We start from the raw sequence: 27,084 nt of genomic DNA on the forward strand, positions 1-27,084 counted from the left end.
CATAATCTATATTATCCAAGGGATAGCATGATATTTTGTCTATGAAAGTGATTGTCTCTTGTAATACTGGTAACACATTACTTCATTTATAAAACTATATCTTCTAGACACACTGATATTCAACTGATATTAAGTTAATATTGCCTTTGTCAAAAGATCACAACATATGCATAACAGTACCTGCTGTTGCTACCTTTTATATGTATTTTAAGTTACTGACAAAGCTTTATGGGTTCTGCAGAAAACAAAGCAAAAGAAACAACGAAAACCAAAAGGCTAGCACATCAATACTTCTATTTTCAAAACAATAAAAGGAAGAAAATTATCTGACCAATTAAAAAAAACCTACAATTTTGAAAATTATAAAAACACTACTTCAAAAATATCAAATCAACAAGAAAATAGAAATTAAAAGAGGCAAAATAAAAAAATAAAATGAAAAGAATCATTCTTTCAAGATAAAGATGGTTCAAATTTGCACTAAAGTAAAATATAAAAACCCAGCAAGAGTAGCTCAGACACGCAGTCCTCAAAAAGCTGAGATGTGGAGGATATGGTTCAAAGCCAGGCTAGGTTAAAAAAATTATCTTGGAGACGATCTCCAAAGTAGCAATCAAAAAACTAGGCTGGAGATGTGGCTCAAGTAGTAGAGTACAAACTGTGAACAGCAAGCTGAGTGATTTATAAGGTACCAAAGTTCAAACCCGGGTACCACCAAAAACAAAAACCCCAAATACATAAAATTTCCAAAATGGTCTTAAGTCATAAACAGCCTCAAAATATGTGATATAGACTTAGAAGAATCACCTCCAGAACTTCTCAAGATATAGCCTGCTTACCTGATTTCTCCTAGTCTTTTTGATACAGTGTCTCATTATTGTAGTCTAGGCCTCTACCTCAGTTTTCTAGTCTCAGCCTCTGTAGTGCTAGGATTACAGGCACATACCATCCCACTTGGTGAATGCTTCCTTTTCTAACACTTATATACTTGATCATAAAAGTCAAGCCATTAACTTGTACAATTCACCAAATTCTGTGAGTTCAATTCATATTCTCAGTTTTATCAATTAAGGAACTTCTAATCATAGTAATTATGTATGTATCATTTTCATCATAAGAACCTGAACCCAAGTAACATAGCAAAGTATCTTCTGCTTCTGCTCACTTTCATCTGGAGGGATTGTAATTAAAAGTAACACAATGTATAAAGACTACCTTTGAAATGTAGGTAAGTTTAATGGCTCCAACACGTGATGATCCTGAAGGTAAGTTCTAAAAACAAATTGTTAATATATAATTAATATGCACACATCATGAATTCCACATATTCTAAAACTAGCAAGAAATTCAATTCTTATTTATTTTACATTTTACAAATCAATCCTACTCAGTTTAAATATTCACAGGTCTAACTAACATCCATGATGACAATTTGGGGCTGAGGCTACTTCTCAATGTAGACTACTTTTCTAGCATTTGTAAAGCCCCAACTTACACACACAGAGAGAACAAAAGATAACTTGGATAACAAAGCTACACTTTACTGTTTCATCATAATACATTCTTTAACTAAAAGGATACATTAATCTTTGGAACTAAAAAAATACTCAAATTTTTCATGAGCTAAGAGTTTTAAAAACCAAGATCATATTTTGTCCTGAAAGCAATGGGAAAGAATAAAGACATAAAATAAACACAATTCTAACAAGTTTTAAAAGGCTTTGTTCTAGTAAAACTTTAACAAATATACCCCACAAAAATAATTATAGACTTTCTTCTCGTTCAAATGGTTTGTTTTACCATAGTTAATCTATACTGATACTTCTTCAAAAATATTAACTGATGCTCTTTAAATCTCATGGAAAGAGTGGAGAATTGTAACTTTCATAAAGAAATTCTTATTTCTTAACAAGTTTGGGGATGGAGGTTGTGTGACAAAGAGCTAAGGATAAAGACTTAGGAAGAGGGAATCATTTCTGGCTGAAGCTATCAGGAGGACTGTGAAGGAATAATAAGCAACTAAGCTGGACTTATAACTTTGAAACAAAGGGCAGGAGACAGAACATTCCAGGCTGACAACAAGCTTTCCAGCAAGCAGCTCAGAAGCTCTGTACTAGAATGACAAAGCCCGGGTGCTGGGCTGTTGGAGAAACGATCATGTGGGAGCGGGAGGGATAGCTCAGATGCAGAGTACCTCCTAGCATGCTCAAGGCCCATCAAGCACAAAGAAGAAAAAGATGGTTTTGAGCTGAGAAGCTAATCATAAACAACTACTAAAAACAAAAGGACAAGAAACTTATACTGTCAATAATTTAAAATCGAATGTGAGCAGATCTATACTCAAAATCATGTTTCAATGTATCTTGAAATATAATAAACTTGATGGACTGTAGAAGTGGAAGATGGAAGTAGTAAAACTAAATAAAGAATATAGGAGAAACTAGAATATATCAATGAAAAGACTGATAGAAGCCAGGCACCTGTGGCTCATGTCTCTAATCCTAGCTACTCAGAAGGCTGAGATCAGAGGATCCTAGTTCAAAGCCAGCCCCAAAATAATCAGCAAAAGCCAAACTACAGATGTGGTTCAAGTAGTAGAGCCAGCCTAGCAAGCATAAGGTGCTGAGTTCAAACTTCAGTATGAGGGAAGGGGGAGAACACAGAGGTATACATTTGTCACTCCCCAATAAATGAGGATACACAAGTAAAAGATCTCAGTTCAAGTTAGCCTGGCATAAAGCAAGACCCTACCTCAAAAATAACCAAAGCAAAAAAAAGGAAAAGGCATGTTTAAAGGTAGCGCATCTGCCTACCAAACGTAATAACACCCTGAGTTCAACTCAAAATACCAGTTTCTATTAATGGAGTGGTATAACTATTATCAAGCTCATTTTAAAAAGGGGTGGGGGAGGAGCTTTAAGTTGTATTACTTGACAACAAGAAACAATAAACTAATAAGACAATTAAAAGAGAAAAAATCTATATATTACCTATGAGTTGAACTCATTTTGCCAAATTCACTTCCTAGAAATCTATTTAATTCTTTACCACTTCCAACTTCCTCAGTGAAACACATAAAAGCTGCAAACTGATCCTTATAATACACGTGGATGGGTTTTCAAACCAATGTTCAGTGGCGTACCAATCAGTGAAAAGGAAATGGCTCCCTAAGGAAGGCAAGTCAAGTGTACTGCCTTATATTAGGTTATTATACTCTGTATAACCTCACCATTACACCTTGACAAAAGCAGCAAATTCAACTGTTTGAAATAATTTTTCAGTTATTAAAAAATGACTATAAACTGCCAATATGGTATTGCTTAACCAAATACTCTAAGCAAGAGGTTTGCATGAAGAGGAATTTAATGATCATTACATTTAAAGGTAAAACAAAGTTAATGCTATTACTGGTTGATATAGTGGTTGACAGAATTAAGATTTTAAAGGATTTCTGTGAGCTAAAAAGCGGAAATAAAAATAGTAAGATCTGGAAAAAAAAAAAAAAAGATTAAAAATCCAGCACTACGGGGGCTGGGGATATAGCCTAGTGGCAAGAGTGCCTGCCTCGGATACACGAGGCCCTAGGTTCGATTCCCCAGCACCACATATACAGAAAACGGCCAGAAGTGGCGCTGTGGCTCAAGTGGCAGAGTGCTAGCCTTGAGCGGGAAGAAGCCAGGGACAGTGCTCAGGCCCTGAGTCCAAGGCCCAGGACTGGCCAAAAAAAAAAAAAAAAAATCCAGCACTACCAATGCACTAGCTACAACACAGACATTTGGCAGTTTAAAAGTTCATATGAGAACATGTGAGGCTAGGGGTGTAGCTAAGCATGCTCAATGCCCTGCATTCAATGTGAAAAAGACATAGCTGAGCTCATACCTTAACAGATACCCTCCCTGCCAAAGTAAAGTACTGTGAAGAAGTGAAATTCAGGAGAAATCACGTACGTCATCCAGACCCTGAGAAGACCGAGGCCTTCGGGGAGTAACCGGTGCCCTGCCTGTGGAAGATTCACAAGCTGGGATCTCATAAACAGGTTAGAGGGAGTCAAGTAAGATACAGTTTATCTTGGAAAAAGAAGTCAGTGCAGGGACTATGCCCTGACAGACAAAAAGACCTAAGAGTGAAGAATCTGATTGGCATGTTTAGAAGGGGACAAAAAGTAAATGTGAACTTTTGATTTTTGCTGACCTGTTGTTTCTTTCACTGTAAATAAATAAAGCTACATAAATAAAGGTAATAATCATGTGGTTGCACAAGCAGGTAGCCACCTTACAAAAAGATGATTACACATAGATAGATACAAGAGTACAACAAGGTGTCAAAAGCTTGGCAAGGACTGTGACGGAGAACAGTGAGTTCCAAACAAAAAAGTATCATGAAATACTTAATACTTAAAAAAAATAAACTGAGTTAAAACAGAACTTATCTAAAATTTCAAAGGCTACCTGTAAGTAAAGGACTAAACTTATACTATGAGGAATTAGAGGGCAGAGGTAAGACTAACATAAAAGGAACTAGATTGTTTTACTCATAGCTAAAAATAATAATTGATACTAAATATAAAAAATACTTGTTAGTAATGTGTAATTCAAACAACATCTAAAAATGAAGACCAGGGATACCTGAGTACTTTGATTAAGGAGGAGACTGAATTAATACTACGATCCCTTATAACTCAAATTCTACATAAACGTTTATACATTACAACATATCTAGTCTAAAACTTGTACAGAGAAGTAAAGACGACTACCAGTTATTAGGGAAACTAAACAGAACCTCCTACAAGTCCCTACTTTCCCCTGGACCCCATGTTCTCTACCTACATAAGAAACACACTGGGCGAGAATTTCACTGGAGATTCATCCCTTGCTTTGCATATACTTTATTGCATACAAAATCTCCATTTCTAACCTTTATAACACTTTTTTATTTGAAGACTTCTACAGTAGGGAAAGTTTAAAGCTATTTAACAGGTAATTTCTAACTTCAAGTCTCTTACATATCTTAAAACTAGGATTCTTATTTTTAATTTATGACATTTTCCCAATGACTTGTAAAGAACAAATAAGTCAAACTGCATTTCAGTTCACTATGGCCTAACAAGGACTGACACTCACATATTATAAAAAAAATAAAGAAACTACATTATGTCCAAGACATAGCATCATAAATCTGTATAGGTTAGGAATTTTCTAACAGAGATAGTATTTTTCTCCCAATGGAAAAATATTTATACAGGCATAAATTTTAATAAAATAAATCTAGTTTCACTTTCTGAAATTTAAACAAGACAGTAAGGGTCAGGAGTACAGGGCAGAAAATAGTCATGGAGATATATCTAAATATATATTGCTTAGAAAGACAAATTCTAAAATCTATATAGCAGGTCAAATACTTTAATAAATAAAACTTTTATATGCTTTTAACAGGCAATCTTTGGTTTTTACAAACCTGTGGATTATCCATGTACCATACAAAACTATCTTCTCTGGTATCCAGTATGAAGTACCTTCGAAGAAACTTGCCACTATTTTCATTTTCTTCAATATCTAGAAAACCACAAATGCGATTCTGACGATCCACATAAGGCATTTCTGGGCTTGAACATTACACTGCAAAATAAAGATATTAACAGTAAGCTTCCTAAGAATAAGGTAAGTATTTCCCAGAGGACTTAGATATTCACTTTGAACAGTACTGGCACAATCTGTTCAACTTAAAGCCTAAACCAAAAGCCCCTGTTAAGTGAGGCTAGACAATATGAACTCACGTCAATATCTGAAGCATCCACAAAAATCACTTTAGAAAGTAAATTTAGTATGAATGTTCAACTAAGTCACCTGTTCACACTGACCAAGACAAAGCAGGTCCTGGAAGTCCAATTTACTCTCTCCCCTAAAATAAACCTGCATGAGCCAAATATTACCTAATCAAATTAGCTTACAAATCAAGATATTCTATCTTTTCAGCTGTTTCAGAGTATTTTTTAATTCAAAAGGCACTTAACACTAAAAGCTAATACCTACTGACCACCTATCTACTTTTAGGCTTTGTGATAGGTTCTTTGTTATGCATTATATATTTCATCTTCTTAACAACCTTTGAGTAGTCATCATCTCCAGTTCACATATAAAGAAACTAACATTGACAGGGGAGGGACTTGCCCAGACTGCAGAACTAGTAGAAGAAAAAAAAAAAAAAATCACTACCTGAACCTAGATTCTTGGGTTCTAGAGCTCTTAAGTTCTTCATCATTCTTCTCTCTAAAACCCTTTGGATTTTTTTTTAAACTAAAGTTAGCTACCAAAACAAAAAGAGAGATAAGCAGGTACCTCACAACAGAAACTATTCAAATTATTTATGCAGTGAATTTAACTAAATCCAGGCTTATCTAATTCTGATCAACTACCAAATTATAGAAAATACAGAGCATAGAGGAACATAATGAACTGCACTCATGCAGGATGAAGTCAGGAAAAGCCACACTGTGGGAAATAAAAAGATAAGCAATATAGACCTCTAATACAAAAAGAAAGAAAAAGAGGTTGGGTGGGGGGAGGAGAAAGAAGGAAGGGAGGAAAGGAAGAAAGGCTTTTACTATAAAAAAAATTGTCTAAGTCAGTAAAATAATATTCCACCTAAAAAGGCTTTTAAAAGAAGAGATTGGGCTGGGAATATGGCCTAGTGGCAAGAGTACTTGCCTCCTACACATGAAGCTCTTGGTTCGATTCCCCAGCACCACATATATGGAAAACGGCCAGAAGGGGCGCTGTGGCTCAGGTGGCAGAGTGCTAGCCTTGAGCGGGAAGAAGCCAGGGATGGTGCTCAGGCCCTGAGTCCAAGGCCCAGGACTGGCAAAAAAAATGCATATATAAAAAAAAAATTAACTAAAATCAAAAGCTGGTTCTTTAAAAAGATCAATAAAGGGGGCTGGGGATATGGCCTAGTGGCAAGAGAGCTTGCCTCGTATACATGAGGCCCTGGGTTCGATTCCCCAGCACCACATATACAGAAAACGGCCAGAAGTGCTGTGGCTCAAGTGGCAGAGTGCTAACCTTGAGCAAAAGGAAGCCAGGGACAGTGCTCAGGCCCTGAGTCCAAGGCCCAGGACTGGCCAAAAAAAAAAAGATCAATAAAGGAAGGAAAACCTGGGAGAGAACAAGGGAAGGAGCGATATTGTCCAAAAAGAAATGTAAACTCTTACTAGCCAGGTGCCAGTAGCTCATGCCTATAACCTAGGTACTCAGGAGGCTGAGGTCTGATGATGGACGTTGGAAGCCAGCTGGGGCAAAGTCTGTAAGACTCTAATCATCAATTAGCCACCAGAAAACCAGAAGTAGCACTGTGGTTCAAAGCCTTGAGTGAAAAAGCTTAGGGATAGTGCCTAGACCCTAAGTGCCTAGACCCTGAGTTGGAGCCCCAAGGCCAACTGAAAAAAAAAACACAAAAAACAAAAGATCTAGAAAATATACTCTTTACCTGACTTGTATATATAACCCCTCTGTACATCATCTAGTAATGATACAGAAATGTTTCTAAAAGATCAATAAAACTAATGAAATCTAAAATGTAGCTATGTGGATGGACCATGCAGAACAAACAATAGCCATTACTAGGAATTTCAGCGAGGTTCTACACTGTAGTTTGCAGTCACTAAATGGATTATTACTGGACAACCTTACACAAATCAGCCTCTTGAGTAGCTAGGATTGCAGGTATGAATGAGCCACTGGCATGCAGCTTTCCACTGTGTTTAAAGTGTATTTTTCCAACAGAGTACTTAATTTAAACAGAGTTTTTTAATTAAAAATGGATACAAATTTTAATGTAAAAATTAGTCTTTTTGAAGTTGGGGCAAAACTTACAGGCATGAGCCACTGGTACCCAGAATTCTGATTTTTAAAGCAGTTGAATTCATTACTAAAATCATTCCCAAAAGCAAAGTCTAAGACCAAAATATTTTATCAATCCTTAAGCAAAAAATCTCAGGGACAACTCCTAAGACTGGCATAAAAAAGAAAGAAAGAAAAGGTAAAAGAAAACTTGATCCAAAAGAAAAATGAACCTAGGAAAAACATACAGCTACATCACATTAACTAGTAGGAACAAAATTTCTGCCCCTGAAATCAGGGGGAAAAAAAAAAGATTCTAGCTGTCATTTGTCTTCAATATTTACTTGGTCATTCCACAGCGTAACTGATGTTCTTCAAAAGATGTCATTCAGAATATCAAGCCACAAAATGGGAAAATATTCAGTATATCTCTATGAGAAAATGGATATCTAAGAACAGGTGGGTATGTATTGCAAGTCAGTAAGATAAACAAATTTCTTTTGCTAAGTGAAAGAAAGTAGGCCAAAAGAGCCACAGAGACAGAAGAGATTACGGGAAGAGGAAGAAGCTGACTGACTTTAAAGAGGCACTTTAGGAGGTAACACAGATGTTCTCAATATTGACTGTGGTATGAGAGACAAGAAGACTATGCACTTCAGAAAACAAAGAATTTCTAGTGCTTTGAAGAGGTGAAGAGCTGAAAATAGAGGACATGAGGGAACTCTGTGTGTATGCTGGAACTGCTGTGTATCTTGATTGTGGTGGTAGTAATGCAGCTTATATATGTGCAAAAACTTACAGAAATTATATACTAAAGTAAGTAAAATTTACTGTATGTAAATAATACCTCAATTATCCTGAGTTTAAACAACAATAAAAGCCATACACACCAGAACAATAAAAGCAAAGAGATCACAAGGGTGTGGAACATCCATAATTTATATATTATTGATGGAAATATAAAATGGTACACCCACTTCAGAAATAGTTCTGACAGTAAAACTAAAACAATACTTATTCTATGACATTTCCATTCCATCCCTAGGTATCTATGCAAAAGAAATAAAAACATATGCACACAAAGCTGGTGGCTTTATTTATAACTTGCAAGCAAGAAACACCCAAAATGTGCATCAACAGGTGAACAGGATAAATAAAATGTGGTATATCTATACAATGGGACACTACAGTACAAAGGTATTACTGACAAAGGCAACAACATGGATGAATCTCAAAATCATTACACTAAAAAAAGAAAGACATGAAAGCCGAATGATTCCATTTCTATAAAATTCTAAAACCTACAACTCAATCTGTAAGGACAGAATGTAGATCGGTGATTGCTTGGAGCACAGGGGGAAGGACTGTTTTGAAAAAGTAAATGAAGGATATAGTAGCAATTGGAAATCATTGTTACAAATAATACTCCCCTCCCCCCATCATCTATCACTAGGGTTTGAACTCAGAGCCTCCTGCTTTCGAGGCAGGTTTTCTACCATTTAAGCAGTGCTCCTAACCCTTTTTCATTTATACGTGGACTGCCATCTTTCTATTCTTCCCCATGTAGCCAGCCTCTGACTGTAATCCTTCCTATGCCCTTCATATAGTTGAGATCACGTTCACTACCACGCCTGCTTGTTGGATAAGACGAAGCTGCACTTTTTTGCCTGGGTTGGCCTTGAACCATTATCCTTCTATTGTCAGCCTCCCATGCAGTTCAGATTACAAATACGTGGCTCCTACAATTTTTTTTTAATTTTGCATATACCTGTTCAGGCAATTTTGTTCAGGCAAATACCTGAACAACACACCAAAAAAGGACAAGAAAAAAATCATTTGCAACTTACATAACAAAGGAATAATCTATCTCGAAGAAAAAAATCTAAATGAAAATATATCAAGTTTGAGAGAAAAATGAGTAAAAATGAGTAAAAGCCTGGAGCCAGGCATGCTGGTACACACCTGTAATCCCAGCACTTGGAAAGTTGAAATGGGAGGATCATGAGTTTGAGACAAGCATGGGCTACATATTGACTTAAATGCCAGTCTGGGCTATATAGCAAGATCCTGTCTCAAAAAAAAAAAAAATAAAAAAAAAAATAAAAAAAAGGGGAAAGGGAAACCCGGCGATCGGCAGACAGGTTGCCAGGAGCGCAGAATCCATATAGCGGGAGACCCCACGGACACAAAGCAGGGTGCGGACCAAGACACACCCAGCAGCGACGAGAAGTTCGGGTCCACACCGGATTCGGACAAGGGAACCCAGCGCGGCAGAAAGAGGGAACGGGGGAGCCACCACGACACTTCGCCAACCCCTGAAGGGCCAACGGCGGTGCGGGACACACACACAAAGCAGCAAAAGTGAGTCCCCCATAATCCCTTCCCCCAACGGGAGACCCAAGCCCGACAAAGACGATATATCTCCCTCCCTCCCCCTCCCCACTCCCGTGGGAACAAAGATTCCCCAAATCAGGCGGGAAGCTCCCAGCAGGCACTGGGAAGCCAGTCTAGCAGGGGAAGGGCGGAACAGCCCCAAGCCCCCAAAGGTTCCTGAACTGGCAGAACCGGCCCCGTCCCCTTCCCAACAGGGGCCAGGGACGGCCGGCAGGGCAAGCCCCACCCGAGGCGCCTAGACCTTGCGGACTCTTACAACTAAAATCACAGGCGCTGGTGGGCAATACCAGCCCAGCAGGGTCACCTGAGCCTGATCTCGTTCCCCCTCCTCGAAGCGGAGGCGAGGTCTGAGGGTGCCAAGCCACACCCGGACAGTCGATCCCACTGGGCCCCACACATACTGCTTCCCCCCCCCAACGGACTCGCGGGAGGGCGCAAGCACAACCCAACAACCCAGGGCTCGCTCTGGGAGGCAGACCCCACTTAAGTGCCTGTTGTAGGGGACTCACAGTGCACAGGAGGGCGGGGCCCCGGCGAAAGCGCCCGCTCTGATAGGCGTGCCCTGCACTGGTGGGCGGGGCCACAGCGACAGCACCTGCTGACGCAGACACGCCTACACAGAAGGGAGGGAAGATCTACACAGACTTCCAGATGCGCAAATCACAAAGAAACATAACTCAGTTCATCAAAGGACAAGCCAACTCGCCAGCTCCAAAAAGCAGCACGACTGGAGAGGAGATGGAGAATAAAAAAGCAAATGAGGACATGTTAACAGGAATGATCGAAACCGTCAGAAATGAAATCAGAAAACAATTCCAGGAGTTTAGAGCGGAAATCTGGAAGGACACCCAGGAAGCCAAGAAAGAAATGGAAGCAAAACTGGATACAATGCAAGCCTCGTTTAAAGAAATGGAAGCAAAAATGGATACAATGCAAGCCGCCTTTAAAGAAAATCTCCACACCCTGAGAATTGAAATGCATGAAAAAATAGATTTAAAATACAACTCTTTAAAGGAAGAAATTTCCACGATCAGAGCTGATATGACAACCATGAATAGCTCTCTGACATCCATAAACTCCGCAATTGAAACCATAACACAAAGAGTGGACCATATGGAATCCAGAATCTCTCGCCTGGACGATGAAGCAGCTGACAACAACCAGAAAATGACCACACTCCAAGAAAAGGTGAAGCTTCAGGGAAGATTACTCCAGGAACTAATGGACAAAGACAAGAGATATAATCTGCGCATAATTGGAATAGAAGAAGGAGCCGAATATCAGAGCAGAGGGCTTAATCATGTTCTCAATAAAGTTATTGCAGAAAACTTCCCCAATCTCACAGGGGACCCCATCCAGGTAACCGAAGCCTATAGGACACCTGGCAGGCCAGACCCCAGGAAAACCACCCCAAGGCACATAATATTCAAGACTACAGACCTCAAGATTAAAGAGCAAATTCTGAATTCAGCCAAAGCGAAGAAGGAAACTTTTTTCAATGGGAAGAGGATTCGAATAACATCCGACTTATCCACACAAACTTACCAAGCTCGAAGTGAGTGGAAGAACACCATCCAAGTACTTCAGAATAACAATTTACAACCTCGGATCAAATATCCAGCGAAACTGGAGTTCACATTCGAAGGGAGAACCAGATCTTTCCACACCAAAGAGGAGCTAAAGGAGTATGTGAATAAAAAACCAGCCCTACAGCGAATATTAAGAGGGGAAGCCCACCCAACAGAGATCGTAAAAGACACACAGACAGATTCAGAAAGAAACTTCAATAGCCAAAGTCCAGCAGAAACACAAGCTCACTAAAGACAAGAAGAAAAAAAAAAAAACAACAGGAAAAAACAGCCCAACAAGAAAATGGAAGGAGAAAAAACACCCTTATCCTTGATCTCTTTAAATATAAATGGCTTAAACTCCCCGATCAAGAGGAGCAGACTGGCAGAATGGATCCGCAAGCAAAAAGTTGACATCTGTTGTCTACAAGAGACCCACCTTACAGCAAGGGACAAAAACAGGCTTCGAATGAAAGGATGGAGCAAGATCTACCAAGCAAATGCACCCACCAAAACGGCAGGTGTAGCCATCCTGATCTCAGACAAGCTGGATTTCTCTTTAAAGTCCACTCAAAAAGACAAAGAAGGACACTACATATTGATACAAGGAAAAATCCAGAATCAAGACATCACGGTGATAAATGTATACTCACCGAACAAAAGAGGCCCGACATATGTCAAGCAAATTCTCACAGAATTACAGAGCAAGATAGATGCAAACACAATCATAGTGGGTGACTTTAATACTCCTCTCTCTCCAAGAGACAGATCCAACACCCAGAGGATTAGTAAGGGAGCTGAGGACCTAAATAACACCATTGCCCAAATGGATCTAACAGACCTATATAGAACCTTCCACCCTACAGAGACCCAATACACCTTCTTTTCAGCAGCCCATGGATCATATTCCAAAATAGACCACGTCATAGCCCACACAAAGAACCTCAGCAAATACAAAAGAATTGACATCATCCCATGTATTATATCTGATCACAGTGGATTAAAGGTAACCCTCAACAACAAAGGATACCACAGAGCCTATACACACTCTTGGAGGCTAAACCCCACGCTGCTATCCAACACTTGGGCCACAGATCAAATTAAAGATGAAATCAACGAATTCATAAGCCACAATGACAAAGAAAACACATCACAAAGAAACCTATGGGACACAGCTAAGGCAGTACTGAGGGGCAAGATCATTGCACTCAGTACCCACATTAAAAGAATGGAAGCAGAGCAGGTGAATACCCTCACGATGAAACTAAAACAACTGGAGAAACAAGAAATGACAGAATCTAAAACGACTAGGAGGGGAGAGATTACAAAGATTAAAGAAGAGATAAATCTGATTGAAAATAGAAAGACCATTCAACAAATAAATAAGACTAAAAGCTGGTTCTTTGAGAAAATAAACAAAATTGACAGACCCCTTGCAAGACTCACAAAAAAAAGAAGAGAAGAGACTCATATTCGTAAAATCAGGGACTCCACAGGAAAAATTACAACAAATACACACGATATTCAAACAATCATAAGGAGCTATTTCCAAAACCTCTACTCAACAAAAAACAATAATTTTACAGAAATGGATCAATTCTTAGAGAAGTACAAACTGCCCAAACTGAACCAAGAAGAAATAAATCAACTAAATAAACCAATAACTTACGGTGAGATACAGGAGGTAATCAAGAACCTCCCTACTAAGAAAAGCCCAGGCCCAGATGGATTCACCAATGAATTCTACAAAACCTTTAGTGAGGAGCTAATTCCAATACTCCTCAAACTCTTCCGCGAAATAGAAACGGAGGGAAAAATCCCGAACTCATTCTACGAAGCTAATATCATACTCATCCCCAAACCAGGCAAAGATCCAACAAAAAAAGAGAACTACAGACCAATATCACTAATGAACACAGATGCAAAGCTCCTCAATAAAATATTAGCTAACAGGATCCAGAAAGTGATCAAGAATATCATACATCATGACCAAGTAGGCTTCATCCCTCAGTCACAAGGATGGTTCAACATCCGTAAATCAATCAATGTAATTCACCACATAAACAGAACTAAAATCAAGAATCACATTGTTATCTCAGTCGATGCCCAAAAAGCCTTTGACAAAATACAACATCCATACCTATTAAAAGCTTTGGAGAGAACAGGAATAGAGGGAACATTCCTCAAAACAATAAAAGCCATATACAACAGACCAACTGCTAATATCATATTAAATGGAGAGAAACTTAAATCATTCCCCCTAAACACAGGAACAAGACAAGGATGCCCACTCTCCCCACTTCTGTTCAACATAGTACTGGAATCCCTAGCCATAGCAATAAGGCAAGAGGAGGACATCAAAGGGATACACATCGGCAAGGAAGAAATCAAGTTATCCCTATTCGCAGACGACATGATCTTATATCTCAAGGACCCAAAAAACTCAGTACCCAAACTCCTACATCTAATAAACCAATTTGGCAAAGTAGCAGGATACAAAATCAATCCACAAAAGTCAGCAGCTTTTCTGTACACCAGCAATAGACAAACAGAAAAGGAAATTATGGAAACGATTCCATTTACAGTAGCCAAAAAAAGAATAAAGTACCTAGGGATCAACTTAACCAAGGACGTGACGGACCTATTCAATGAAAACTACAAAAATCTAATAAGGGAAATCAAAGAAGACACAAGGAGATGGAAAGACCTCCCATGCTCATGGGTAGGCAGAATCAATATAGTGAAAATGGCCATACTGCCCAAATTGTTATACAAATTCAATGCAATACCTATCAAAATCCCAGCCACATTCTTCACTGAAATAGAGAAACCAATCCATAAATTCATATGGAACAGCAAAAAACCTAGAATAGCCAAAGCAATTCTAGGCAAAAAACATAGTGCAGGAGGTATCACCATACCAGACTTCAAAGCTCTACTACAAGGCCATCATAACAAAAACAGCATGGTATTGGTATAAAAACAGATCGGAAGACCAGTGGATTAGAATTGAAGACCCAGAAATAAAACCGCACTCTTACAGCCAACTGATATTCGACAAAGGAGCTAAAGACATACAATGGAATAAACATAGCCTCTTCAACTACTGGTGCTGGGAGAACTGGGCAGCCATATGCAGAAAACTCAAAGTAGACCCAAGCCTATCACCATGCACCAAGATCAACTCAAAATGGATCAAGGACCTCAACATCAGACCTGAATCCTTGAAACTACTGAAGGACAGAGTAGGAAAGACACTAGAACTTATAGGCACAGGAGGGAACTTCCTGAATAGAGTCCCAGGCGCACAACAAATAGGGGAAAGACTCAACAAATGGGACTACTACAAATTAAAAAGTTTCTGCACAGCTAAGGTCATAGCCACCAAAATAGAAAGACAGCCAACGATATGGGAAAGGATATTTACCAGCACAGCAACAGACAAAGGCCTGATATCTGTCATCTACAGAGAACTCAAAAAACTAAGCCACTCCAAGCCCAATAAACCTATTAGGAAATGGGCAAAAGAGCTAAAGAGAGACTTCACAAGAGAAGATATAAAAATGGCAAAGAAACACATGAGGAAATGCTCAACATCCCTGCTAGTAAAGGAAATGCAAATAAAAACAACCCTGAGATACCACCTCACCCCAGTTAGAATGGCCTATACTCTGAACTCAGGAAACAACAAATGCTGGAGGGGCTGTGGGGAAAGAGGAACCCTTCTCCATTGTTGGTGGGAGTGCAAATTAGTACAGCCACTTTGGAGAACAGTATGGAGGTTTCTCAAAAAGCTCAATATAGACCTACCCTATGACCCAGCCATACCACTCCTAGGCATCTATCCTAAACAGCAAAACCCAAGATATCAAAAGGACATTTGTACTTCCATGTTTATCGCAGCACAATTCACAATAGCCAAAATTTGGAAACAACCCAGATGCCCCTCCACAGATGAATGGATCCAAAAAATATGGTACTTATACACAATGGAATACTACATAGCGATTAGGAATGGTGAAATATTGTTATTTGCAGGGAAATGGTCAGAACTCGAACAAATAATGTTGAGTGAGACAAGCCTAGAACACAGAAAACAAAGGGGCATGATCTCCCTGATATATGACTGTTAACAAAGGGAGATGGAGAGACAGTAGAGACCAAGTCTGTGATCACTGTATATGTGCTTGATACATTGTATACTGCATATGGGTCTACCTGACCTAGACAAGGGATGGGAAAACAGGTTGTAAGATACCACAAGAAATGTACACAATGCCCTACTATGTAACTGCACCCTCTTTGCACAGCACCTTGTAAAAAAAAAAAATTTATGTTCAATTGATAATAAAAAAAAATTAAAAAAAAAAAAAAAAAACAAGAAAAATGGTGAAAGATAGGAACAGATACAGTATTTTACAATGGCTTTTAGAAATAGGTAAGATGCTCAACATCTTTCATAACAGAAAATTTTAAAATGTGTACTATAAGAAATTTCTTAGGACAGACAACGAGCATCTTCAAAACTAAGTTAAAAAGCAGTAAAGGAAAAGGCATCACAGAGTAGCTTAAGAACTAAAAAAGGCTAAAAGACATACAGACTGATCAAAACATGCGGCTCACACTTGTAAGCTAGAGCTACTTGAGAGTTTAAGGAACGCTAGAGGGGACAAAGAAGTTGGTGAGATCCCATCCCACCTCAATCAGTAAGAAAGCTAAGTGGTACACACCTGTTATCCTTGCCATGAGAGATTCATAAATAAAAGGATAGAGGTCCAGGCCAGCATGAGACAAAAAATAACAAAAGCAGCTATGCATCAGTAGCTCATGCCTGTAATCCTAGCTACTCAAGAGGCTGATTTAAGGGTGGAGGTTCAAAGCCAGATCGGGCAGAAGAGTCCATGAGACTCTTATCTCCAATTAACTACCTCAAACCAGAAGTGGTGCTGTGGTTCAAAACAGTAGAGCATTAGTCTTGAGCACCAAAGGTTAGGAACAGTGCACTGGCCCTGAGTTCAAGTCCCAGAACTGGCAGGGCTAAGGGTGTAGCTCAGATGGTAGAATGCAAGGCCCTGACTTCTAAACACAATAGTGCCAAAAAGTTAAAATTAAAATAATTTTAAAAACTGACATACTTAAGCAAACTAGAAACTTAAATACCATCTGATAAAATTAAGAAAATAGATACATATTGTTGTAATAACGATAATATAGTTGTTACCAAAGAAAAAATTAGTCCTTATCATTTAAAGGTACTTTCTGACACAGAGATAAAATATATAGCATCTGGGACTGGACTTGCTACATGAAGAAGGCATTGCCTCGATTGATGACTGTTGGGGCTAAATAACGAGTGCATGAAATAAATTAGAATACTCTACTTTTGTGGATATTCACAATTCTCCATAAAAGTGTCAGCAGGACTATGCTACACAGAGATACCATTTCTCATCTATCAGATTTATAAAATTCAACATTTTGACGATACACAGTATTGGTTACGCTGTAAAAAACTAAGAACTTTCTTACACTGGTAGTGGGAATGCAAAATGGTAAAACCCTATTGAAATGTATACTGAACTTCAATAAAATCACACGTTTTTATCCTATAACCTGGCATCCCTACTTGGTAACAGAATCTAAAACTATTTTATGTATATCATAGGATATGTATAGTTATGTACATCATAGGATAATGTAACTATATTGAAATAATTGATTAAAATAAGTTTAAGGTATAAAACATTTATCAGAACTAAGATTTTTCACAGCAAGAGAAAAGAGGTACAAACATAAGAAAAATTCTACACAATGCATTGGAATTTGAAATTCTATATGTAATTCATGATCTTTGGAAATACAACACAAATTCACAACTTTGTAATCCTAACGTAATCACTCATTTAAGCAAACATCTTCAAAGAACACTAAACCTACCAGATGAAAGGTTTTAGGGAACAGAATATTCATAGTCTCAAAGTATCACCCCACAATTTTCTTACTAATTATAAAGGCGACAACCTATCTTTACAATGAAAAGATATTATACTCCCTACATTTACCACATGATTTAGAATCTAATGAATCTAGAAGATAAGTTCTTATGGATACCATTTTTCCCTCAGGAGACCAAGCACTGTATGATTCCACACAGAATGGACAAATCCCTGGAATAGTGAAAGCAGATTGGTGCCTTCCTACAGATGGGGGATAGGAGAGAAATGAATTGGTTGCACTCTGCTCAAAACTCTTCAAAGTAGTAGTGTGGACTTCAGCTGTTTATCAGAATTACCTAGAAGTGTTTGAAAATCCTGATGTCCCAGACTGCCTGGTCCTTTTTTTTTTTTTTTTTTTTAATCAGTTATGGGGCTTGAGCTCAGGGCCTGGGCACTGTCCTTGAGCTCTTTTACTCAAGGCTAGCTCTCTACCACTTTGAGCCACAGTACCACTTCCGTGCCTGGTCCTTCCTATCAAATCAATTAAATCTAAAACTCTGGGATAGGATCTAGAAATCAGTACTGTTCTAAGGCTATCTAAATAATAATGTTCAGCCAAGTTTGAGAACCATTATTTCAACAGTACCACATCCTATTCAAAATGAAAACCAAAGCATTAAGGCCTACAGGCCTCACCTTTCTGCTCAGCACTGCTCAGACTGCTTCTCATTCAGTTACCAGACTCATCAGACAGACGTATATACTTTTATATACATACATACATACACACACGCACACACACAGTGCCTTTAACTCAACTGCCATTTTATTTAGTGGCCTTTAAGATCTTATCTAAAGGTCTTAATCTGACCTGCCAAGTCCACTCTTTAGTATTTATCAATATCTAACAAATGATACCATTTACTTTTTGCCTGCTTCTTGCCTGATTCCCTACAAAGCAATACGGGCACCCTGAGAGCTGGCTTTGTGTTTTTTTGTTTTTTTTTTTTTTTTTTTTTTGGCCAGTCCTGGGCCTTGGACTCAGGGCCTGAGCACTGTCCCTGGCTTCTTCCCGCTCAAGGCTAGCACTCTGCCACTTGAGCCACAGCGCCGCTTCTGGCCATTTTCTGTATATGTGGTGCTGGGGAATCGAACCTAGGGCCTCGTGTATCCGAGGCAGGCACTCTTGCCACTAGGCTATATCCCCAGCCCTGGCTTTGTGTTTTTTTGTTTGTTTGTTTTAAATTTTATTCATGGTTGTTTCTAAAATGCCTAAAACAGTGGATGGTCCATGAAAGGCACTCAAAAACTACTGGCTCAATGAAACATTGAGTTACCCATAAACGGTGCATTAAATACTAATGTTGGAAGTTTCCAGATATAAAGTTGGCTTTTTCTTCACCAGATAAATTACTTAGCAGATTAAAATGGCTTGTTTAGATGATAGAAGGAAAAGGTCCAAAACTTTTTTCTCTTTGAACTTATATTCTTAGTAAAACTCACATTAGGCAAAAACCAATAAAATTACATTGTTAACCCTGTCTTCCCCATTTATCCTTATGACCTCATTATGTTCTAAAGCTAATCAGGTCTTACAAATCAGTCATATAGTAATATAACCACAGTTATATTACACAAAACAACAAAAAATTTTTAAAAAATCAAATTCTGGGCAGTGAGATGCTGCATGGCCCTAATCTTGTTACCCCAGAATTTGACAGAAACAAAGCTGAAGAGGCACAGTCATCCCTCCTTATCCACAGAGATTGGTCGTGGGACCCCACAGACAACCAAAACCTTTGACCCTTCAGTCCCTTATATAAGATGACATAGTATTAGCACATGACCCCTACATCGTAATGCCTCTATTTGCACAGTACTTACAGTATTTAACCCAAGGCAAATGTTATGTAAATAGCGATTGTACTGCATCCCTGGGAAATAATGACAAGAACAATGTCTGGAGATGATTAACACAGACACCAGTCTTTTCTCGATTATTTTCCATCTGTGGTTGGTGGAACCTGCAGACACAGAGGGCAATCTGTACAGACATCAGGGGCCGCTATCAGTGGAGTCAGGCATGGCTTACTCTCCTCCCTGCCATACCCACCTCAGGGATCCCGCACCACCTTTCCATCCTAGCCTTTTATAGAGGCAACTGTAAAAAGTGAGGGGAAAACCAACTACTCAACTCTTCAGAGAGTCAAGTGAAGAAGGACGGTGTTCACCAACAATGCCTAGAGCCTCCAAGAGAAATCATTCACTAAGACCAAAAGCACCATGAAAATGGGGTGACTGGCATCAACGTTCTCCAATTCAGTGTCTGCATACACAGTGAACTATGTGACAGGCTAGGGACAAGGACAGCTAAGGGAAAATGGCAGGTCACGGGAAATGCAGACTTAAGCAGCCTGCACATCATTTGTCAACAGAAGGATATTCATTTCTGAAGCCTTGAATGCCAACTAGAAGGACCTAAATTCAAGGGGTCTTGTCATCATCAAAGAATCTGGCTATAGAGAGAAAAAAAAAAATCCTCCTTTGACTTACTCTAAAACACTCCGAAATATGGAGGCAGTGTGTGGGCTGGAAAACATTTAGCACAGAAAATTTCATATGCAGGAACGGCTCCGTTAGGTGGTCTTCCTACAGATCTTAGGGGGAAGACCAGCATGGCTATCAGTGGTCATCAATGATCTATCACCATTAATCAAAAGAGGGTTTCACTTTAGAGGAGCCAGATAAAAAAATACTTCCCTTTTCCCATTCATCTTCTCAGTACTCCCACTCCAATTACATCCCTGAAAGGGAACAGAAAAGAGGTATCCCTAGAATATATCAAATCTTCCCACCCCACATGCTCTGGGCAAAAAGTAACCCAGTCCTGGGGTGAAGAAGAAAAGGAGTTCTACAGTCAATATAAGATTAAGTTTTAGTGATATTTACTAGACACTATGTTGAAAATGAACTATATAACTTGTGGATGGGAAGGAAAAACTAGAAGAATGCAAGGGAAGGAAAATGTAACACTGTGGTGACATGGTCTAAAAAAAAAAAAAGTACTCTTTATCTGACTTATGTAACTGTAATCCCCCTGTACATCATTTTTATAACAACAATTTCAACAACAATTTTTAAAATTTGAGATTAATGGTTTACACTGGACTAGATCAGGCTGGAGTTCTTCAAAATGGGGTAAAGCTATCTCAATATACTGAAGCTCTGAGGAGGAAAGGAGAGAAAGAACTTACCAAAGCACTGTTGAAACAGTGAATGGCAAAAATTAAAACTGTCTTATATCATATGTTTGTCCTCATCAAGCTTGGACTGCTCAGTAACCTGACAACATATGCATTAACACTGCTTGCAATGGGAGGGAACACCTGACACGGAGATGCTCAGGGAAGATTGACTGCACTGGATAAGAAGCTCCATTAGAAGCCCTCTGAGATAGCTTCCAGTTCTAGTGCCTGTAACTGTCATTCCTCCAAGAAGTTAAATTGAGTCTGGAATCTAGAACTCCGTGGCTAACCTATAAAAAGAAAGGATCCCTGAAGTGGGAAAACTATAACCTTTTGAAGAATAAAGCTATCAGATTGATAAGTCTGATACGTTTCACTTGGAAAAAAAAAAAGGTTTTAGTCTAAAATATATTTAATTTTAAAGGAAAATCCTAAATGACTCTAATTTTCTTTTACAAAATTCAACAGAAATTTCAGCTCAATCAAAGCCAGATAGCCTAGCTACTCAGGAAGCTGAGGATTCAGATCTGAAGCCAGCCCAGACAGGAAAGTCTATGAAACTCTCATCTCCAATTAACTATGAAAAAAGCTAGAAGTGGGAGCAAACAAATACTTGTGTGAATCTCATTTAGAAGCTATAAATTCATGTATTCTCACCTAGTACCTACAAAGAAAAGTATTACTTTGCGTTAAATGGTTTAAAGCTACTAATTTTATCAGTCCTACTGCTTAGCAGATATCAACAGAAAGTTTAATTTTCAAACAAAAACATGTTTCTAAAAATAATTAAGCATTACAGGCATCTAAAGCTACCAAAAATGTCTACGTTATGAAGTCCTTTCAAATACCAACCCAATAGCTACCAAAAATGTCTACATTATGAAGTCCTTTCAAATACCAACTCAATAAATATCCAAATGCTCAGTAAAGTTAAAATTAAATTTATGTATATATGTTACTGAATCCATTTATTATTGAAGATCTTAAGTGATTTCTTAAATTTTGAAACTTAAAAGTTTTCATACTACCAAAAGTAAACTGCTCAAGCAGGTGAAAAAGTAATGACTTGTGTATCACCTCAGCTCACAGCAGGAATCAAAGGAGAAAGTACCGGAGGGGGGGGGGCGGGGCAGTCACTGCTACAGTACTTGAAACTTTCTATATCATAAAAACAAACATGAAAGGTTTGTCCCATCTGGTTAGTTACTACTTTCTATCAAAAAGCTATCTTCCTCATTCTAATGCCAAGGTTAAACAAGAAGTATAGCTAACACCAAGCAATATGTTGACATCAAAGTGTGACTACAATTATACTAAAAAATGCTTTTTTAGATTTCAATCTGGGCTACAAAGTATCACATCATGACTATAAGAATATTCAGCCTTAGGCAAAGATATAATTTTACAAGTGTACCAGATTTTTTAAATTTATTCATTCTCTTGTTGACAGATGTTAATAATGCATCTTGCCTTTTGCTCCTCTATATAATTCTACCCAAAGCATCCTGATATATGGATTCTTGTGGATGGGTGAGTTTTTCTAGACTATATATCTAGCAATAGAATTTCTGGGGTCTTTTCAATATACTTTGTCAAGTGGCCAGATGGTCCAAAAGTCCTCTCTGAGGCGGTTGCTCCAATTTATAGTCCCTAATTGTATCTAAAACCGGCAAGAATATTTTAAAAATCATTTTTTAAAACCGCCATCAAATGTTTGTGTGTGGGATTTTCTTTTTTGGGGGGGGGAGAATATCTCAATAAAAAATCCCAAATGTTTCCACCTTCTCCAAGTATATTCTAAGGGTTTTCAATAGCATCGTATCCCATAATGTGTCAGCCAATACTTACAAACTGCCCATAATGACTTTTCAAAGAAAAGAACCCAATGTTATTCTTAACATCCTTAAACACTTCTAAAAAGGTCCTTCCGGCTTATGAACTCATGGCAGTTTCCTCACAATTGTATACTTATCCTGTCCCACTGTCTCTCCTAGACTCTGACAAACACATTTACACACCACTTTTTTTCCTATTTTGCTTGCTACATTGCTAAAAATGTGAAGGAAAAAGATACAAACCTACTAATCTCCTCTCTCTCAAGCAACAATAAAATTACTAATGAGCAAGATAAAGAAGTTAGAAAGCAACATATTCAGTGTGGCAAAAGTTACCCATTGGCTGACCATAAAGACAAAGTCTCAACCTTATATCTTGATATAAAAGGAAAGAAAAACCTGTCAATGGACACACTGTGGAGTTCAGATAAAGTGGCCTTCAGCTTAAATTCTGCCAAGCTTAACACGGTTGTTGAAATGAACCAGTAATCGAAAATGTCATTTCCCTTGGGATGATTTGGCCAAGATGAGGAATAGTTGAACAAAATTATTTGAGGAAGTACTTCTTCACCTCAGGTGGGAAAAAAATTAAAAGAGTACAAACAATAAAAAGCAGTTTGGTCAAAATAACACTAATATTGAAATAGTTCACGTTCTCCAGATTGTGGAAAGGTTTTACTTATTTCTTTTTCCAAAGTTTTTCTCAGACTGACGCTTCACCCACCCCCACCCCCACCCCCCATGGCATTAAACACATACAAAGCATGCAAGCTGGGTACTTGGGGGGGGGGGGGCGGAGAATAAAGCACATTGCTCAGTAGTTCTAAAAGACAATGGTATGAACCTCGGAGTGTACTATTTGTTCCAGTCATTACACACACAGGAAATAAGATTTTCGAGTTAGAAAAGTAATTCACAAAGGGCAATGACTTCATTACAGCAAAGAAAAACTTATTAAAACACACACACACACACACACACACACACACACACACACACACACCACACTCAATTGCAAAGAAGGCAAGGATGCCATGGGCTTGGAGGAGGCGGGGAAGAGGAAGGCGGCGCTCAGGCGTGGATACTCGTTCCTGGACCCCGCGCTGGGCCCCGGACCCCCGGACCCCCGGACCCCCGGGCTGAGCAGGTCGTTACTTATGGGGGAGGGGGGGGGACCGGGCCGGGCACGCGCGCTCCCACCAGGAGCGCGGTATATCCCGACACCGAGCTTCGGAAACGACCCCTCCCCGCCCGCCCCCCGCAGCCCCGGGCCGTCCGCACCACGGGGATGCGAGGAGCCCTCACCCGTGCCGCGCCGACCCGACCTGGACCGGCCCCGGGGCGAGAGGCGCTCGCGTTCCAGGCGAGCAAGCCCCGCGCGTGGGCTCCCGCGGGCTCGGCTCCCGGGAGGCGCCGCCGGGAATCCCGGACAGCTGGCCGTGGGCACGTCCACCCGCACGTCCACAGCGGCCCTGGGAGGGAGGGCGGGCGGAGGGCGGGGGAGGGGGACGGGGAGGAAAGAGGGAGGGAAGAGAGGGAGAAAGAGGGAGGGAGAAAGTGGGAGGGAGGGAGGGAGGCGGGCTGCAGCCCCCGGCGGGGACACCCCCCCGCCCCGGTCGCCGGGCTGAGGCGGGGACCCGCACCCGGGCGCCGCCCGCCCGCCCGCGCAGGTGAGCCGGCCGCGCCCAGGTACCGCGGCGGAGCGGGCGGGGCGCGACCCCGCACTCACCCGGCCGCCACCCCGCGTCAGACGTGCAGCCGCTCCGCCACGCCGCTCCCGGGCCCCCCCCCCCCCGCCCTCGCCGCTTCGCGCCCGGCCTCCCCTCCCCACCTGCCCCACCCCCCGGCGCGTCCGCGCGTCCCACGCCCCACTTTACCGCGGCCTCGGCCCCGGAGCACCGGCGCCGCCGCGGTCCCGGCTCTCCACAGGCACCCGGCTGCCGGGAGCGGCGCCCACGACGGCCCGCCCGCGCACTGCGCACGCGCGCACGCGCCGCCTCAGCCCCCAGACGGCGGCAGAGATTCCCGAGCGGACACTCCCAGCCCCCGCGAGACTACAAGTCCCAGGGGGCCGTGCGCGCGCGCGTACGCGCGCACACGCACCCGGCGGTGTGGCGGGCCCCCGGGATCCGAGCGAGCGTCTTCCCGGTTCCAGGGCGGCGGTGCGGAACGCGGCGGGTGGGCGGGCCGCGCGCGCGGAGCTCTGGGGGCCCCTGCGCCGCGCTGCATCTTGGGATTCGTAGTTTTCGCGAACCACGAGGCTTGGAATTGGCGTTGACAGTGCAAGAGGCTAAGTCCAGGACTGAAAGAATTCGGAATTCTTCTTCCAGGACTGATACGTTCTCGTGGATATTTCTGAACGTCCAACGTGTCTGCTGAGCAGGTTCAATGTGTCGAGGACCTTGCCCTCCATGTAGCCTGTGTTCTGTAGGTGTGGAGAGCAAGCTCTTAAGTGAGACAGACTACCAAGTTCCAGGGCAGGCAGACGTCCTCAGAGAGGGTGCTTAGGACAAGGCCTCTACAGAAGTGATACTTGAGCAGAAACCCGAGGAATGACAAATATTCAGACATGCAAAGTGCTGGGAAAGGATCGCACACCACACCTTCTGCAGGGCTGGCGTCTGATCCCCCAGTATTTGTTCCTTTTCTGTCCTTCCTTTTCTTCTCCCTCAACAGCCTTAGATCACACCCTACCTCCTTCAAAAATCCTTATCAACACTTTTCAGAACCTTCCTATGTGAAAACGTGCATGATACAAGCCGTGTCTAGAGGTAGGACATGCTGTTCTTGGAGCTGGGTAAACTGATGGGTTAGTGGGGGACACTCCACTCAGGCTCCCCTTCTGCAGCTTGTCTTCCAAAAATCATTGCTCCCCTACCTTCTGAAACACCTCAGCGGTGCGGCCTGCTGACGAGGCCTGTCTCTTCTTCGGGGGTCTCCTGCCCTTGTTTCTGCACTGGTTGAAAGGCTTTGGACCCACCAGCCTACGAACAAGCCAGAGCACTCAGCTCCTGAGTAGGATTTTGTTGGTTTAACTGATGTGTAGCTGACAGTTAAAAATAAGTTTTCTCCTAAAAATCCAGATGTCACCTCTGATCTTGCTAGGCATTGGAGCTAGCTTTCCCTGGCTTGAAGAAGTCATCATCTTTTCAGCCCTAGAGCCCTAGAAAATTCCATCTGAGAGATTTGATACATACAAAACAGACATTTCCTGTTGGTCTGTAGTTCATATTTAACATCTTTTATTCAATCTGAAAACCCTAGCCCTGAAACCAGACCACTGAAGCAGTGAGCCTCTGAGTTCCTCCAGCCTGGAACCATTTGACACCATTGACTAAATAGTGCGAAATCATTCTTTGCTCTATTTTCTCTTTTTGCAGAATGAATCCTACAGTTTGTCTGACTTGGAGAGCCAAATCTTTACACAATGAGGAAAGCAGGGCTACTTCGAAGTTTAGATATAGCCGGAACTGGCTATTTCCTGATCAGCCAAGAAGTGCAGAGACTGAAACTAAAAAGAGAAAGGGAGAAACAGAGAGACAGAGAGGAAGAAGAAAAGAAAAAGAAAAGCTCTTTGCTTTTCTTCAAGGTTTTTTTTTTTTTGGATGGAGAGGTTTATTACATAACAGTTATTTCAGTGTTATTTAAAGAAAAAAAAAAGTATGTGGAATATTCCCCTGTTGAAATTACAGCCTGAGCAAACCAAGAACAGTCTAGGCCCACTAAGGGCATTGGAGTGTGCTGGAATATTCCATGAATCCTGTCAGGAATAAAGAGGAATAGGAATTGAAGTATTTGCAATTTACCTTTAAAACATTACTATCAGACACTATCATGTAAGTTATTTTGATGTTCTGCTCAAAAAAAATATTTCTTGATCTCTTTCTGCATGGTTAGTGCTAGATCTTAGATCCTTCCAAAATACATCTGTCCTTTTTAAATAAAATAAAATGAAATAGAGAAGTATAAGGAAGTCATGTAACTGATCCAAAGGCATACAACGTTACTGGGCTCTTATCCTCTCTCTAATACAGTATTAATCTTCCCTTCCTCCATGAATACTTAATATCTCACTTCTCTGCTTTATTTTTTTTCATGAACAGTAGTCACATACTACTTAAATGTGAATATAAAATCACACATATATCTTATTTGTCTTGTTTATTTTTTCTCATCCCACTAGAATCCCTATACACAGAAAGATTTTTTTTTCAGTCATTGATGGATTCTTAGTGCCTTGAACACAAACATCTGCTGAATGAAGAATTTCA

General features: G+C 40.5%; 1 protein-coding gene across 8 annotated transcripts in view; it reads right to left on the reverse strand.

The window, feature by feature from the left end:
- Plekha1 (pleckstrin homology domain containing A1) overlaps nt 1–24,830 on the reverse strand; it is a 52,515-nt gene extending 27,685 nt beyond the window's left edge. For 7 of the 8 annotated variants that reach the window (XM_048338090.1, XM_048338088.1, XM_048338089.1 and 4 more), the window contains exons 1-3: nt 24,691–24,830; nt 5,455–5,615; nt 1,216–1,272 (exon numbers count right to left, since the gene is read on the reverse strand). In XM_048338090.1, the coding sequence (XP_048194047.1) occupies nt 1,216–1,272; nt 5,455–5,595 (198 nt within the window). In that variant the 5' untranslated portion in view covers nt 5,596–5,615; nt 24,691–24,830. Of the gene's footprint in view, nt 1–1,215; nt 1,273–5,454; nt 5,616–24,690 lie in introns of those variants that run through there. The other variant, XM_048338092.1, reaches the window with a different exon arrangement.
- Between the last annotated feature and the right edge of the window lie 2,254 nt (nt 24,831–27,084).

The sequence above is a fragment of the Perognathus longimembris genome, chromosome 2 (genome assembly GCF_023159225.1).
Source record: "Perognathus longimembris pacificus isolate PPM17 chromosome 2, ASM2315922v1, whole genome shotgun sequence".
In the NCBI taxonomy this organism is placed as follows: Eukaryota; Metazoa; Chordata; class Mammalia; order Rodentia; family Heteromyidae; genus Perognathus; species Perognathus longimembris.